This window comes from Phyllobates terribilis, unplaced genomic scaffold, assembly GCF_046119375.1.
Source record: "Phyllobates terribilis strain yellow unplaced genomic scaffold, ASM4611937v1 Scaffold_5__5_contigs__length_657084704, whole genome shotgun sequence".
Classification (NCBI taxonomy): Eukaryota; Metazoa; Chordata; class Amphibia; order Anura; family Dendrobatidae; genus Phyllobates; species Phyllobates terribilis.
The window spans coordinates 392,853,065-392,870,656 of NW_027362765.1; the positions used below are offsets into that span (position 1 = coordinate 392,853,065).

General features: G+C 41.7%; 1 protein-coding gene across 4 annotated transcripts in view; it reads right to left on the reverse strand.

Moving 5' to 3' along the window:
• Window positions 1-17,592, reverse strand: part of CRTAC1 (cartilage acidic protein 1) — a 751,919-nt gene that overhangs the window by 499,143 nt on the left and 235,184 nt on the right. For all 4 annotated transcript variants that reach the window (XM_073684992.1, XM_073684991.1, XM_073684993.1 and 1 more), the window contains exon 3: window positions 16,186-16,382. In XM_073684992.1, coding sequence (XP_073541093.1) covers window positions 16,186-16,382 — 197 coding nt within the window. The remainder of the gene's footprint in view (window positions 1-16,185; window positions 16,383-17,592) is intronic.

The window sequence follows — 17,592 nt, forward strand, 5'->3', positions numbered from 1 at the left end:
TTGTCAAATTAAGGAATCAGAAATATTTTTTTTTATTATTGAGTTTTCCAAGAATCAAATTTTTTATCACCTATCCACATTTAAAGAGCACCTGTCTGTTCTCTTGACATGTCTGTCGAATTCTTCATAAAATCACAATTCTCACCGAAGGTGCAAAAAGACGCCGGTTTGCCTGTACCATTATAGGCGCGTATTGGATGCAACAGTAGCCAACAGCAGGTCACACAATTCTGGGTAGCTTTAGAGCAGCACTTACAAGCTCTATAGCAAATCTTTTCAAGTGTCGCGCTCCTTGCCTAGGAGACCGACCACTTACCATAGTGGCTGGTAACCGAGGAAAAAAACAGGAAACTATAAGATTAAAAATCTTTCCGTTCTTGAGAAATGGGAGGATTTTTAATAAGTAAATTGCAATGTTTCATAATATATGGGATTGTCCGGGACTATTTTTTTTTTACTATGGGCCTAAAAACTAACAGGCAGGTAGTTGCTAACTACTGGCCTGTTCTACCTGGCGCCAATCTCTGCTGGCACAGATTGGTCACTGACCATTTAGACCAGCAATTCAGCTGCACCATGTCAACAGAGCAGCTTTTCCGGGTTGTTCTATCGACAAGGCGAGACTGACGACGACATGCTGATTGACAGCCAGCTCCCCACAGTTAGGCTGCGGGGAGCCGGATGTCAATCAGCATGACGTCGTCAGTCACAACCCGTCAACAGAGCAGCTAGGAAGGAAAAGCAGCTGCTCTGTCAATGTGACATCAGCGGAATTCGCTGAATTGCTGGCAAGAGCGGTTTGTGACCGATCTGTGCCGACAGAGATCAGTGCCGGGCACAACAGGCAGGTAGTTAGCAACTATGTGCCTGTTAGTTCTTTGGCACATAGTAAAAAAAAAAAGTAGCGGATAACACCTTCAAAGTTAGACATAAGTCTATTGAGTTCAACCTAACATGTTGATCCAGAGAAAGTAAAAAAAAAACCTCAATTTTTCAATTTTGTAAAGAGTGATCGTTTCCTAAGTGGCGGACTGTCACAGACTACCATTGACCATTGTTGCTTGCACTGATCTACAGTAAGTACTGATTCTCCTTCATGTGATTTATAGAGAGGTGTCACCTAATGCAGGTAGCTGTTAACAAACTGGGAGTTATAGAAATCCTCCTCCGGAGGCGAGATATGATGTCAGAGATAATTCAGTATAAGCTTTTCTTTTTACATTATCAGATGACGTGAAAGAAAAATGAAGAGAGAAGGTGACTCCGCTGTGTACAATTTATGATGGAAGACTTTAAATTCAGTTACGACCTTTACAGCCAACATACTGTAAGCTCAGAGATACCGCTCACAGTTATGTATTATTGTGGGTAACGAGCAAGCGCCCTTACCTGAATCCTTTAATTATACACAATATATGGAGAAAAGTATGTGCCCCCTCCACATCCCACCCGCAGAAGCTTTTATGACCTTAATTCTACATTTATAGACTTTAATATATAGTTGGTCCCCTTTTTGCAGATAAAACGGCTCTTGCTCTTCTGGGAAGGATTTCAAGAGGATTTAAGAGGTGTCTGTGGTGGTTTTTGTCCCTTCATCCAGAAGAGCATTTGTGAGGTCAGACCCTGATGTTGGGGGACTGGGCTCACAGTCTCCATTATTGGTGTTGGATGGGGCTTAAGTCCGAGCTCTGTGTGGCCGCTCATGTTCCCCTCCATCTCTGTATCGAACTTGTGCACTGGGCACAGTCATGGGGAACAGAAAGGGGTCGTCACTATTGATGAGTGAGCACTAAAATGCTCGGGTGCTCGAAGCTCGGGTCGAGCACATTGGAATACTCAGGTGCTCGACCCGAGCAACGAGCCCAATGTAAGTCTATGGCTTCAGCTGGAATGGGCGTAATGGTAAGTAGAGCTTAATTTAGAACAATAAAGAATTGTGTCTTTATTTCAATTAAAGGACTTTATTCTGGGTGTTTGTGTTTTTTGTAACTTTGACTATGGGGTTAGTAATGGGGGTGTCTTATAGACGCCTCTCCATTACTAACCTGGGCTTGATGTCAGCTGGCATTATAAGCTGACATCAACCCCAGCCCTATTACCCCACTGCCACCGCTACAGGGCAGTGGGAAGAGCGAGGCTAAGTGCCAGAATCCTATGGATGCGCCATTTCTGGGGCGGCTGACGGCTGGTGTTTCTAGCCTGGGTGGGGGCCAATATTCATGGCTCCCTTCCTGGGCTATTAATATCAGCCCCCAGCTGTCTGCCTAGCCTTTGCTAGCTATTAAAATAGGGGGGACCCCACGTCATCTTTTTGGGGGTCCCCCATTTTAATAGCTAGTAAAGGCTAGGTATTCAGCTGGGGGCTGATATTAGTAGTCTGGGAAGTTCCGTGGGTATTACCCCCTTCCCAGGCTTCAAACATCTGCCCCAGCCGTCTGCTTAACCTCCGCTAGAGACTAAAATTAAGGGGATCCCACGCCAATTTTTTTTTTAATAAATCCTTTATTTTAACACTAAATGACAAGTACAGTAATCAACACTATCACTGAACTTATTATATATGTGACTGACATGTTTCTATGTATCTAATCTATGTGTGATGCTCTATTCTTTCTGTTCTAAATTGTCAGGTACCGATGTATGCCGCTGATAAATTGCCGGCCGGGTTTTTTAAAGAGACAGGTGCATGAAAACACTATTATTATCTTTTTTAATAAATCCTTTATTTTAACACTAAATGGCAAGTACAGTAATCAACACTATCACTGTACTTCTTATATATGTGACTGACATGTTTCTATCTATCTAATCTATGTGTGAGGCTCTATTCTTTCTGTTCTAAATTGTCGGGTACCGGTGTATGCCGCTGCTGAATTGCCGGCTTTTCATGTTTCACTGTGAGCACTGTTCCCATCGATTTGGGCAATCCCTGTAATGCCACAACCACCATGGCTGTGACATTACAGCGAGTGGCAGACAATCCCTGCATGATTGGTGCTCTAAATAGCGCCAAACATTCAGAGAGGAGACCTGAGCTCCCGCCCGAGCATCTCGAAAGTACTCGGCGAGCTCCGAGAATCTCGAGTACTGAGATGCTCGGGCGAGTACCAAGCAGTGGCGAGCATGCTCGCTCATCACTAGTCTTCACCAAACTGTTTCCACAAAGTTGAAGCTACAATTGTCCACAATGTCTTGTGCTGAAGGATTAAGATTTCCCTTCACTGGAACTAAGGTGCCGAGGCTGACCCTGATAACAGCCCATAGCATTATCCTCCTCCACCATCTGTACAGCGGCACAATGCAGTCAGGGGGTAACGTCCTCCTGGAATCACCAAACCCAGACTCCTCCATCAGATGCAGATAGAGAAGTGCAATTCATCACTGCACAGAACAAGTCTCCTCCAGAGTCCAGTGGTGGCAGCTTTACACCACTCCATCCGACACTCGGCATTGTGCTTGGTGATGTACGGCTGCATGCAGCTGATTGGCCATGAAGCTCCTGAATTGGCTGAATTGCTGAGGTTCCTTCCACTTCTAAATAATATTACTCACAGGTGATGCCGGAAGATTTAGGAGGGAAGAAATGTCATGGTTGACTTGTTATAAGTCCTATTACAGGACCATGAATAAGAAATGTGTCCCGATACTTTTTATCCTTACAGTGTGTACATAAAGGAAAGAAAACTATTTTGTCCTAACATATATTCAAATCTATTTCTTCTGAAGAAGCACAACAAGGTATACTGGACATGTTCAGGGAAGCGTGACTGCTGACCTGGCAGATGTGAATCAGATTCACTGCTGTATCAGGCTGTCAATGAATCAATTGAATCACTCAACTGAAAAATTGAATCAAGCGAGATCATTTACAAGGGAAAGGTCAGGGAGAGAACTACATAACACCCTGCAGATATATCTTGCCTCCAATTACAGTGATCCATTACTGAGCACCTATAAAAGTAAAGAATTGCATGGACAGGACTTCATTAAATGGAACCTATCATCAGGTTTTCATCAAAGTCGGTGCCACCTTGTTGTTCTACCTTGCAATAACTTTCTAATAATTCCTCTCCGTATCTTTTAAAAAAGCAATTTGAAGTTGTCTCCTGCTGTATGACGATGAGTGTTTGGTGGTCCAATGGGCATCTGCGGACTATGTCCCCTCTGTAATTACTCACGATCCATCTCTGACTAATGAGGAGGCCATCAACCAAGTGATCCTCACAGCCTCGGAAATACTCAACATGCGTGAGAGATACCAGCACCCACTGCCGTGAGTTATTGTGCAAGATTTGGAAGTTATAACTAAGGGATGTCTTCTACATCAATTACAAGCAGAGGAGATGGTGGGCATAGTCCAGTGTTATCTGGGCACATTGGACAGCTTGGCATTGACTAGCAAGCAACGTGGGACAAGTCTGAGATGTTTTTTCATAAGGTTTGCAGGGTTGTAGAGATTGGAAGGAATTGTAAGTAGTGATAAGCAAATCGATTCGATAATACATTTTTAGGGATCAATCAGCATGAATCCAGCAAAATAATTCATTTGAGGACCAGGATGGGGTTAAAAAAGATTATATTCACAAGTCATAAGCTTGCACCTCACCAGTCTTGCCCATCTGGTCCTCTGTTCACTTAGAAATGGTCTTCTCACGTGATCATGCGATTCCTAGTCAATGCCAGAAGATCTGGACCAAAATGACCAATCCGTAGCATGCGGAGGAGCAGATGGGAACAGAAGGTAGGACAGGGGAGTATAATCTTTTTGAACCACTTCCCGGTCCTCCATTTATTATGCTTTGGAGTCTGGAGAGACCTCAGGAGAACAAATATACTGTATATATTCGGACCAAATTGAATCTGCTGCCTAATTCGAGCAAATCTGCCCAAAGCGAATTTGATGACAGGTTCTCTATAAACCATAATTGCTGTAGAGTCCACTTGGATTTGGATTTTTCTCCAAGGCTGGATTAGGAAAGAGAAGGGAGCCAATTCATGAAGACTGGTGAAATGCATCCTTGTGCTTCGCCACTCTTGCTGGAGTAGAAAGTCCCAAATTCTTTAAGAGGCGCACACATCTTAATGATTTTGTGCGCCGTTCCACAAATGCTGCTCCAATAAGGGGCTGGAATAGCATCTCTGGTGGTCAAAACTGTAGCCCATTTGATTAATTTGACGCGTGGCCATGGTGCCCCTCCAGTTCCTCCCCCATTAAATCTCTCAAGAAAACGGCAAAAGTAGCAACATTTCTGAGCAACTCCCCACTGCGCCAAAACATTGCAACTTTTCATAGCCTTCACAACATTTTCCCGGATAAAAGCTTTGATGAATCGGCTCCAGTGACTCCTAATCTAAGACCAGTCATCATGACGTCATCATGACTGTGAGATGATTTATTAGTGGTTTTGCCACTAATAAATAATATTACATTTTGATAATCTTGTAAATAGCTCAAAAAACAGTGGCAACATGTTAACAAGGCGACATCCTTACGGTTCAGCTCGGACCTTCACCTGATTACAGTCCCAGTTAGTCAGACCTTTATTACAACTAGTTAAGTACACCCAGACTGCAGTATTAATAAGAAATGCCCCCCTTTGCCCTATTTTTTCATGCTCGATTATTTTTTTATTGTTTAAGCCATCTATAATGTAAATTCCTCCTACGTTTACGCTCCATTTATACTCTGTACTGACAACTAAAAGTACAAAATAGCAACTGTCTGCATTAATTCTATCCAAACTCCCACTTGTGTGATTCTGACTGAATCATCTGCTACTATAAAGAAAGGAGGAGGAAGCAAGACACTTTACAGGTTCTGTACAAAACTGTGTGAGACAGTTGTCCGGAAGGGTTTTTCACATTATTTTTAAAACCCTACCTCATATTGTAGACGCTTCACCTCCGACAGTTGACAGCCTTTCTATTTCATTTCCAAACACCAATTTTCCGGGTGTAAAACCGTTTGAAATATTGCAAAATTTTTGCGCAACTCATGTTTGAGCAAAAATTTGTATAATTTTTTCGCTAACTTTTTGAAAAATGAGCAGAGCTTAGTCAAGGGGAGCAAAGCTTAGCCACGTTTTAGACTATGTGCAAACGACGTCTTTTTTAAGGTAGTTTAACCTGCCTAGTTTTCAAGAGGAAGCTGCTTCAGGAAACGTTGGCTTCTTATTTTTTGCTAAAGCATGAGCATCTTTAGAGCATAAAACACCTGTAAGAGGGTCAGGTCACTACTTTTACCACTTGGTATCTTGGCGTGGAAACCTGAAGAGTGTTCTGGGTGCTTGTTCAGGAGGTTTCAGAGTGAACCCGTCTGAAAAAAAAACATCTTGTGTACATTCTAAATTCAATAGAGCCATTAATGATATCTTGAAAGTATATCTCATTTGTTGGGTAGTGCTGGATAACATGGTCTTTTGCATTCTCATTATGATTGAAGGCCAGGAAGAACTAAGAGAAGAAAGGAAGAGGTTCTTTAACTGATGAGGACGGTTAACTACTTTTGATGCCCATATCAGTTTATTATGTCCAGTAATTGTCCCATGCAATGTTATGTAACTTGCCGTCTACTCTTTTGAGTTTCTTCTTTCTCAGCATTATGCCAGCTCTATAGGTACAGGAACTTCCTTACCTTCACTTCTCAATATACATTGCTCTTATGAATGTCTAATGATTCGCCTACCCTAACTTGAAAACTTTCCTCGCTGCTATACGTGTCTGCAGTTTGACAAGGAAGCAGAGTGACAAAGACTTGTCCCATGTCCTGTAAAGAGACTAAGAACTGATCACATTTTCTGTAGAGTGACAAACGCCCACCCCTACTTCCTGTAGAGAGGCATAGATCCACCGATGCTTCCTGTAGAGAGACAAAGACCTGCCTACACTTCTTCTAAAGACCTAGATCCAGCCCCACTTCTCGGAGAGAGACATAGATCCACGCCCACTTCATGAAGAGAGACATAGATCTACCTCCACTTCCTGAAGAGAGACATAGATCTACCCCCACTTCCTGAAGAGAGACATAGATCCACCCCACTTCCTGAAGAGAGACAAAGATCCACTCCCACTTGCTGTAGAGAGACATAGATCCACCCCCACTTATTGTAGAGACATAGATCCATTCCCACTTCCTGTAGAGAGATGAAGATCCACTCCTGTTTCCTGTAGAGAGACAAAGACCCTCCTCCACTCCCTATATAGAGATGTACACATACCCTCACTCATTGTAGAGAGACATAGATCCATCCCCACTTCCTGTACAGAGACAAAGATCCACCCCAACTTCCTGTACAGAGACAAAGATCCACCCCCACTTCCTGTAAAGAGACAAAGATCCACCCCGACTTCCTGTAGAGAGACAAAGATCCACTCCCACTTCCTGTAAAGAGACAAAGATCGACCCCCATTTCCTGTAAAGAGACAAAGATCCACCCCCACTTCCTGAAGAGAGATAAAGATCCACCCCCACTTCCTGTAGAAAGACAAAGATCCACCCCCACTTCCTGTAAAGAGACAAAGATCGACCCCCACTTCCTGTAAAGACACAAAGATCCACCCCCACTTCCTGTAAAGAGACAAAGATCGACCCCCACTTCCTGTAAAGACACAAAGATCCACCCCCACTTCCTGTAATGAGACAAAGATCCACCCCCACTTCCTGTAAAGAGACAAAGAACTACCCCCACTTCCTGTAAAGAGACAAAGATCCACCCCCACTTCCTGTACGCCATCTTGGTGTCTGCTAGAGACAAATTACACTTGACAACACGCAGTAGTCAGCAAGTTACACAGAAACAATAGTGGCCACAAGTGATTTTTCAGGGGTAAGACATCATTATTTTAAAAAGTGACTTGCAGATTGTCTATCACATTCTCTATAAAAATGAGATTATATTATCGGTTTGATCTTGCAGGCATAATTGGTTTCTCCCTTCTGCCCCCTCTTATTTCTTACCTAAAGCTGATAGGATAAGAGGTAGAGGGAAGCAACACTACTGCAGGATCAGATGACCCAGAGTTTGTACTCTGCAATCATGGAGACACATAACTCTGCACTGGTGCTGTATACATAATACACTAAGTATTTTTAATCAGGACCATTTAAAAAATTGCTTAATTTTGTTTTTAAAAAGTTGCATTGAATAATGGTAGGCTGGTGTGTCTACAGTAACTGTTCAGTATAATAGAAAAAAAAAGAGAACATCGACTGGTGAATTAATGGCAGGCTACGAAAATCCGTAGGATCTAACGTGTCAGCAGACCCCAAAAAATAACAAAATGAGACTTATATAAATTCTGAAATGAAATCTATGAGACTGTAAAGATTTCTGGCATCATCAGAAAAGCAGACAACCTGTGTTAATTGTCTACCCGAGCACATCACAGACATCTGCTTTTCTCAGGTAATTAGGGATATTTCTTCCATTAGATTGTAAATCAGCACAAATGAGATTTGTTAAAGGCAAATTAAGGAAACCAATTTAATTAAGAATTTAGAGAAATAAAAACACACAAGACAATATATAATACAAAGCTAGACTCTGCCAACAGTTGTCCAAACACCTTCCACTTTCTTCTTCTATGTTCACATCCACAAGTTCATGGGACAATCCCTTTTTGTTAGACAGGTCCACAAACTGATCACAACAAGCTGTAAACCCCAATGATCGGCTATAGACTCTATGGGAACCCAGCAGTAAGTGTTTAATTTATCTTTAGCACCTCCACAGGGGACATGAAGTATTACAGAGTTTTTAAGTGAAATCAATGGATGCTCATGTAATGTATGTACAGTCCTCCAGAGTGTAAGACCGTTTTGACCAGTGTCTACTAATAGATAAGGGTTCTTAAAGGGGTTGTCTATTAAAAAAAAAAAAAAAAAAAAAAAAGAAATATCTTCCGATCTGTTGAAAATATGAAATTTTATAACTTGCCAGTATAAATGTATTTAAGAGGTTGTCCGCTACTTGTACACTGATGGACTATTCTTAAGATAGGACATCAATGTCTGATCGGACAGGGTCCAATACCCTGCACCCCCGCTGATCAGCTGTTATGGGTGCTGGCCGCCGGCTGGAAGAACTTACTTGCCAAACTGCTCCATCTACTTGTAGTGGCCGCTGCAGGGTACTACACATCCGTCTCCTATTGATTTGAATAGGAGGCGGATGTGCAGTACCAAGCCCTGGCCACTACAAGTAGACGGCCGCTCAGCAAGTAAGTGTCACAGGTGTGTCAAATGTAACAGACAGTCACTATGCATCTGGCTGCAGAAGGTCACTGCGTTTAGCATTGCAGATGTTTTCTTAATCCTTCTGACTTTTGGACCCAGCGGCAATCTCCCTCCTGCTCTGATTGACACACCCTGGTCTGGATGTTTATAAACTCGGGGTCTGCTTCAGGGAGTTTCCGGTGATATTCTCTTTTTCCCCTGTGAAGGCTTGTAGCTATAGCAGTCGACTAACTTCTTCTCTGGTGCTCTTGAAGGATGTTTGGTGTTATCCCTCTGGTGTCTGCTCAAGCTAAGTTTCCCCCCCTTTGTTTGTCTCCCTTGTTATCTTCAGTTTACAGTTGGGACTGACCAGTGCTCACCCCCTCCCTACCTAGGGCCAAGCTCTAGGTATACACAGGGCTCAAATTTCCTGCTCGGCGATTGGTGTGGAACCAATATAGGGACGGTAGGGTAGGCAGGATGTTATTAGATTTGCCTAGGGGTCTCCACTCCCCCTTTCCCTAGTGTCTGGGCTTCCGTCCACTCATCCCTTCATGTTGCACTTAGTCTTTCCCACACTGTGTGTGACAGTAAGTTCTTCAGGCCGGCACCACCAATCACAATTGATCGGTGGGGGTGTTGGGCTCCGGCCGATCAGACATTGATGATCTATCCTAAGCATAGGCCATCAATGTAAAAGTAGTGGACAACCTCTTTAAGAAAAGTGCCTTGATCTTAAGATGTTAGGTCCTAGGTTCTGGCACTTTGGGTGGAAGTTTTGTGTGTGACCAATGCTGTGAGTGAAGGGAGCTGGCTTAAAGAATAAAATCAGCCGATCAGCCCCCTTCATACACAGCACTATTCTTATGAAAAGAGGTCAGAATTACAGCAAACAAAACTGGGATTGGCATTAATGTCTTGAGATACAGTCACATTTCTTAATACATAAACTTTATCTTTTTTTATCAAGTGGACAACCCCTTTATGTAGCACTCTTCAATTAACTTAAACAGGTTGTCCCCCCTGATTTTTTTCATCCAGATTGTTGTAAAATAACAAAGTTAACTCACTTTACCAATCCCCTGCCGCTCCTCTTCCAATTCTGTCTGGGTCCTCTGTCAGTCTCCATACTTCCTGCTAGGTCCAGGTGGACATGTGACTGCTGCAACCAATCACTTGGCTGCAGCGGTCAGGTGTCTATCCTGACTAAACAGGAAATACCAAGAATGGCAGGGGACCTGTGCAGAATTGGAAGAGGGGAGAAAGGGTCCAAATGGTAAATATTAGGGATAAGTAAATTAGTTTAAGGCCAATTGGATTCACTTGAAATTTCACCTAAATATTGGATTAGCCAGAACCTGAATTTTTAAACAATCCTCTAAATAGGCTAGGTCGAGTACTGAAAAGTGTCACCACCTCTCCTTACCCCATGGTTGTCTTCTCCTTAAAGAGGTTGTTCTGGACTTTAACATTGATGGGCTATCCTTAGGGTAGGTCATCAATGTTTGATTGGTGGCAATGAGACACCTGGCACACCTACCGATCAGTGTAGGTGCTACCACCACCCGGGTGTCGGTGGCTAGAACTGCTCAGTTATGGAGCTGCACAGCTTCACCGAGAGTATAGTGGCCGCGGCCAGGTACTGCACATCCACCACCTATTCACATTAATAGGGGGCGGATGTGCAATTCCCGGCCGTGGCCACCATTCCATTAACGGAGCACAGATAAGACATTGTTAACCTATCCTAAAGACAGGCCATCAACATTAAAGTCCCGGACAACCCCTTTAAGACTATTACATTGGAACAAACCTAAAGCTATAATGATCTGACTCCGATCTGTAAAGTTCTGATTAATTGTAACAGATTTATTACGCAACTTCTTACAAAATATCAACTTTTATGTAACACATTCTGCTTTGTTTCCCATCTTTCTCTCTTCATCAGATAAAGCAGCTGTGTGGGCTTTATTCATTCATTAATGTGAAATAAACACCATTTACGACAATACGTCCATTCAGCCTAGGTATGTGAGAAGTCAGAAGTATTGTACTATGGGAATGAGTCAGTCTGGAAGGGCTGATTGTAAGAAAATCATAAGAATATGTATCAAGTAAGCACATAATTATGTGTGACAGGGAGAACATGATATTAGAAGGGACGGGAAACCTAAAGCCTTTATTAGCTGTGAGCCGAAATGTAATCGATTGTCTCCAGTTATCAGTCAATAGGGGATAGGCTCAGAGTAGAGCTCTTCAGTTGGATATATGACTGTCAGTACTAAAAACGCACTGTCTCCCATGAGCCATACTTTATCTCCAGAAACAATTGTATACATATTTGGACTGATATTAGCAGCACGTCTTATAATATTGCACTTTTATAAGGTTTGTATAAAAGTCCTTTTAAAAGGAATCGGTCACCAGGTTTTTGCTACCTCATCTGAGAGCAGAATCATGTAGGAAAAGAGACCCTGATTCCAGCGATGTGTCACTTAGCTTACTAGGGGGCAGAAGTTGTGACACAATCTAAGTTCTGTAGCAGAGCTTAGAAAGCTAACCCCGCCCACACCACTGATTGGCTGCTAATCAGTGCTGCGGGTGGAGTTGGACCAGGATGCATGTGTGCACTAGTTCTGCAGTGATAATCTCCTGCTGATAAAACACTCATTACACAGCCTAATAAGTGACGCATCATTGAAATCAGTGTCTCAGCCCCTACCTCATGCTGCCCTCAGATTAAGTAACAAAAACCTGCACTCAGATTCATTTTAAAGTGGTAATGCGACGGCTATCCACTGGTGAGATTTTCGATCTCACTTCTGGGACCCCACTGATTGCAGAATAGGGGGAACTTGTCTCTCCCTTTTTCCAAAGACCACAAAACTGAATCGAAGGGGAGTTGAAAGGATTTAGTGGCTAAGTGATACTTTCCTCAGACAGGAATTATTCCTCTTTAATAAACTGTTAAAAGAGTTTTGCCTTTGCACAGGATTTTAGAATAAGTCATCAATTTCAGATCAGTAGGGGGTTGACATCTCTTATCAAAGACCACCTACATTGGTCAAAACTTAACCACATTAAATTTATTCATTTCCTCTTTGCTGCTTCTATTTGCTGCTTCCAGTAGGTGGCGCTATATAGTTCAAGTCCTCTTTTTCTCTGGAGAGGCAATTTGCATATTTATTTCCTCTGGGGATCTACTTTTAAACCTCATGACATAAATGGATTAATTATCAGCACCAGATCCATTAGTAGGTATACACCTCTTAATGTGCTGCATTTTCACTCTTGGACAGTCAGAAATTGTAATATACAGTAGGTCACTTAATAGATCTGGCCTAAACTACATCAAGGTGGAGACCATGGCTACTTTTCCTGTTATTTTTGTAATATATTTGTCTTTTCCTCTCTTTTCCTGGATATTGGGTGGGTTTAAATAGGAAAACACTGAGTTATGAATATTATTGTAATTTTATCTGTACTTTTTGAATACACATATTGAATAAATGTTCATATAGATAAGCAATATTGTTGGATAATAAGTAAAATAAATGAAAGGATTTTTCAGGCAATTTTGGATATAACTGGAATAGGATCCAAAGTCTCCCATCACTATTTTATATTTAGACTTAACCTGTTAATAACTAATGTGTTGTTCCAGTGTTTATCTCATAGATTTTTTTTTTATTAAAAAAAAATAATTTTGCCAGTGATGAGAAAAGTCAAATTTGACTCATGGAATAATTTACAACCTTTTTGGTCCCAAAAGCTTTTTATTAAATGTAGATTTTATGTGCAGATTCTGATTTCATGGTTTGTAAGAAGCAGGGCAGAACATTTATTTCTTTAAAAGCTAACAAAAGTAACAAAAGTTTTTTTGTTTTTTTTTTAATTATTGCAAAGGTATGAATTTTTTATACTATACTTTCCTACCTTATTTAGCATCTATCTTTTCCAAAACACTGTGCTGCAGTGATCATGCTCCTTTAGAAGCTGCTTTTAGCTGCTGCTTATCAAAGATCCGCACACAATATTCAAACAGTCTGTGGATGGGACCTTTCCTATCTGAGTACGGGATTAGAAGCAGAGAGGCTCAGTACAAGGAAGATCTCATCCACAGACTGTCTAAATATAGTCTACAGATCTTATTAAATAGCAGTTGAAAGCAGCTTCTAAAGGGGCGTGAACTGGGCATTGATACATGAGAATTTGGGAGAAAAGGAAGCAAATTAAGGTATTAAATATATTGAGAAATATTCATAACTTTTCAAAGCCTGGAAGATAATTAAATAAAAAAAAATAGTTTCTCTTAACATAACTAAATAATTAGTTCTAAAAAAGAACAAACAAACAAACAAACAAAAAAACAATCAGTGAATTGCAGCAGGTGCCAGTTCTGGCACATTTCTAGCTTGACTGAGCAACACCAAATGCTTAGAAAGAAATTGAGCATAAAAATATTAGCTAAAAATAAACGTGTCAAAATAGCAGAACTTGCACCAGCTGATAAATCTGTCAAATTGTAACACATTTCTTACAATAAAGAGCAAATATTTAATGATGTTTTAGTCAGACAGGGAAACTTTTGATTAAGTTGTTGTTGTTCACAGCTGCAATCTCTCCCTGACACTTTGATTGACAGCAGCCTCTGCATAGTATTTGTGTGCAAAGCAGGCTGTCAATCAAAGGGAGTGATTACCACCACCACTCCCAGTATAGTGAGCGATGACTATAAGTGGCCACAGGGATGATATAACTTTATTTTCTGCCCGTCGCTCCTCTTCCAGTAAGCCGACTACACAGGATTTAAATGTTATTTACCTACAGGTTAACCCCATATCTGCATTTTTCAAGGAGACAGGTTCCCTTTAAAGACTTCTTATCTATATAGCTAAGCTATAAGCTGTGACGTCCTCTCACTATCCAGATTCACTACAAAATGGCTGCTGCATTCCCTGCCTAGGCTTTTATACAGGATACAACAGTTCCTCCAGATTGGCTGTACTATACTATGTACTATAATAGCTGCAAGGTACTTTGGGAAAGCCCGCACGGCCACGTCTGAGGTCACATACAGTATATCTTCTCTGGCTCACACAACTTTCTACTTTGTGTAAAATGTTAATGGCAATTTTTTTCAGGCAATTCATAGGAATGAAATCGCAAATTGTTTGAATTGTCCGGTGTCGGCTAATTTCTTGAAATTTGAAGCAAATTTGATATGCTCATCTGTAAGCCTCACTTTTTTTTTGTCAATACATTCCTTTAGTTTTGTACTGGGATTCTTGGGTCACCAAAGTAATTCTTCATCTATACAGAATATGTGCAATGTGAATAGGTGGAAAAAAAATCTTGTTCAGAGTTATCATTTAACTAATAACTAGACAAAACAATTTTTTTTTAACTATTTGGCAAAATGCTATACAAGAAACTTAAGAGCAGCAGAACACAAACCAAATGTTTAACCATCCATCCAAAAGCTATCTTTGTCTCGTGTGATTGTTGCACTACTGAGTAGCGAGAATCCAAGACCTTCATTGGGCCTCAGGGTGGTGTTAGTCCTAATCATCACAAAAGCAATTACCCATGCCAGGGCCATAAGCACAATAACAGTTCCCATGCTAGGAGCTTCATGGCCGAGCAGCGGCATGCAGCCGTAGATTACCAAGCACAATGCTGAGCGTCGGATGGAGTGGTGTAAAGGCTTAAATTTTTGACACAAAACATTGTGGACAATTGTAGCTTCAGCTTTGTGGGAACAGTTTGGGGTTCGCCCTTTTCTGCTCCCCATGACTGTGCCCAGTGCACAAGCTCCATACAGACATGGAGGGGGGAAAACATGAGCGGCTGCACAGAGCCCGGACCTCACCCCCATCCAACACCTAGACCGAACACTGTGAGCCCGGTCCCCCAACATCAGGGTCTGACCTCATAAATGCTCTTCTGGATGAAGGGACAAAATATCCCACGGACGCCTCCAAAATCTTGCAGAAAGTGGAAGCAATTATAGCTGCAAAGTGACCAGCTCCATATTATTGTCTATGGATATAGAATAGGAGGTCAGAAAAGCTCCTCTAGGTGTAATATGGAAGGGGCACATAATTTAGTCCATATAATGTATTCCCAATGTAGAGAAAGGAATAAGCTGTAACAGCCTTTCAAACATGATGACAAAGAGATCTGACATGTTGAAATTTAACATGCCTGGTCATTCTTTACCCTAAGATCATCTGTCAGGGAAGAGTTAGTTATCATTGTGGTTTGTCCTGATGAAGAGGTATGATTACCTCGAAACGCGTTGACAAGTAAAACTGCATCCATACCGCATCTGGTCTCCTATTGTATATTGGATCTTCGGCAGAGCAGTTTTACATCCACTTTCATCTCCAAGTTTGCTTACTAGGAGGTCACCATATACATAGATAGTCATCTGGTCCAGCTGTAATCAGTGGCTTTGTTCAGCCGTTGCCAGATGTCTATGGGCACCTTAAGGATCAGGGACAGAGCTAGGGGGTCTTGTAGTCTCACAAGGTCCCTGGTAGCGGGAGTATTATAAATGTCCATACATAGTAGGGAAATCCAGTTACAAAGTTTGCAGCAAGTCCCAGGATCTTCAAGTTTTGCCTATTTTGGCTCCTCGCTATAAGCTGGTGGCAATCCGATAATGTATCACTAGAAGTAGCAGGAACACCATCAACCACACACTTTTTGACGTCTTGTCACTGGGAGGAAAGTAAAGGTAGCAGGCTTGAAAATATATTCATTTTTTTATATCTTTTGCCAAAGTGTTCCCTGTTCTATAACTAAAGCATGGAAGAGAAAGTCAGCAGCATACTTAAAAGCTCTGCGTCGTAGCCCCTGCCATCCCTTAGGCTCAAGTTTCTTTTTATTTCATCTAATACCAGGGCACAAGATGCGGCATAAAACATCTCCATGTCAGGTACAAGCTTCTGTAGAAATCTCCTTACCTGAGAACGCATTGTTCGTGTTCAGGAAATAAATCTCTTCTCGTCCATCGCCATCTATGTCACAGGCGGTGACCCCAATGGCATTGCCTTGGCGATCCCGGATGGGATAATAGGGAGAGCTCCGCTCATCCACCGCTATATTCACCAAACGACCTTTTTCTTTGATGTATTTCAATACAAGATTGGGTCCATTATATCTACAAAACGATGCAAAAAAAAAGGAAAGAAAATGAATAAAAAATAAAGACCAGACAAAGAGGGAGGATTTTCTTCAAAGTCAAAACAGAAAAAACTTTCCCCTCTATCGCTGGAGGCATACACAATAAACTAAAGATGTCTTTTTTTTCTGCATAGGACGCCTTGCAAATAAGGAAAGCGACAAGATCTTACAATCTAAAATCGAGGACTCGTGCGCATGCACAAAGCGTGAATCAATCAAGAAAATAGATACTCCGGATTTACAAAAAAAAAGTTTCTTTATTTGTGGGTAAATACGAAGTCCAAGACAGTGGTTAAAAGTTCACATAAATAGCATGACTAAAGCATCATGCATAGCAGACCCAGAACATCTACGTGTTTCAAGTGCAGTGCACCCTTAGTCGTGATTAGGGATGAGCGGACCCACTGAAGTTTGGTGTTGTTGGGTTCAGTCAAACTTTATTCCAAAGTTTGGTTACCAGAACTCTATCCGAACTTGAACCAGAACCCGAATCCTTTCTAAGTCAATGGAGACCCGAACTTTGGTGCTGTAAAATGGTCGTAGTAACAGCTACTGGGCTGCAAAAGTCTCTCCTCGGCCCGTGAAGTTCGAACACTAAAGTGAACTTCCGGGAGAAGTCCTTGAGTTCAGCAATGGGCACTAGATGCCCACCACTACCCCCGAACTTTACACTTCGGGTTCGCTCATCTCTAGTCATGATCATGATTAAGGGTGCACTGCACTTGAAACGCGTAGAGGTCCCAGCTCTGATATGCATGATGTTTTAGCCAAAATATTTATCTGACCTTTTATCCGCTATATTGGACTTTGTATTTACCCACAAATAAAGAACCTTTGTTTGTTTGTGTAGCCGGAGTATCCATTCTCTGCATTGATGTTACTGCATCCAGGCAAAGATGTCTCCTGTGCTCCAAACTACAAGGACATCTGATGACTGTTAGCTGGATAACTTTCCACCTGTTTCACAAAGTATGGATCCACATAGTTCATCTGTAATATGGCAACCATAGTGTATTATTCCTCCATTTTTTATTGTCCATGGGAGGAAAGAGTTGTTTCCTTGCATTTGAAAACTAGACCCAACAGAGCCAATCATATACTTAAAGAAAGCCTACAGAGCCAATCATATACTTAGAGCAAGCTTACAGAGCCAGTCATATACTTAGAGCAAGCCTACAAAGCCAATC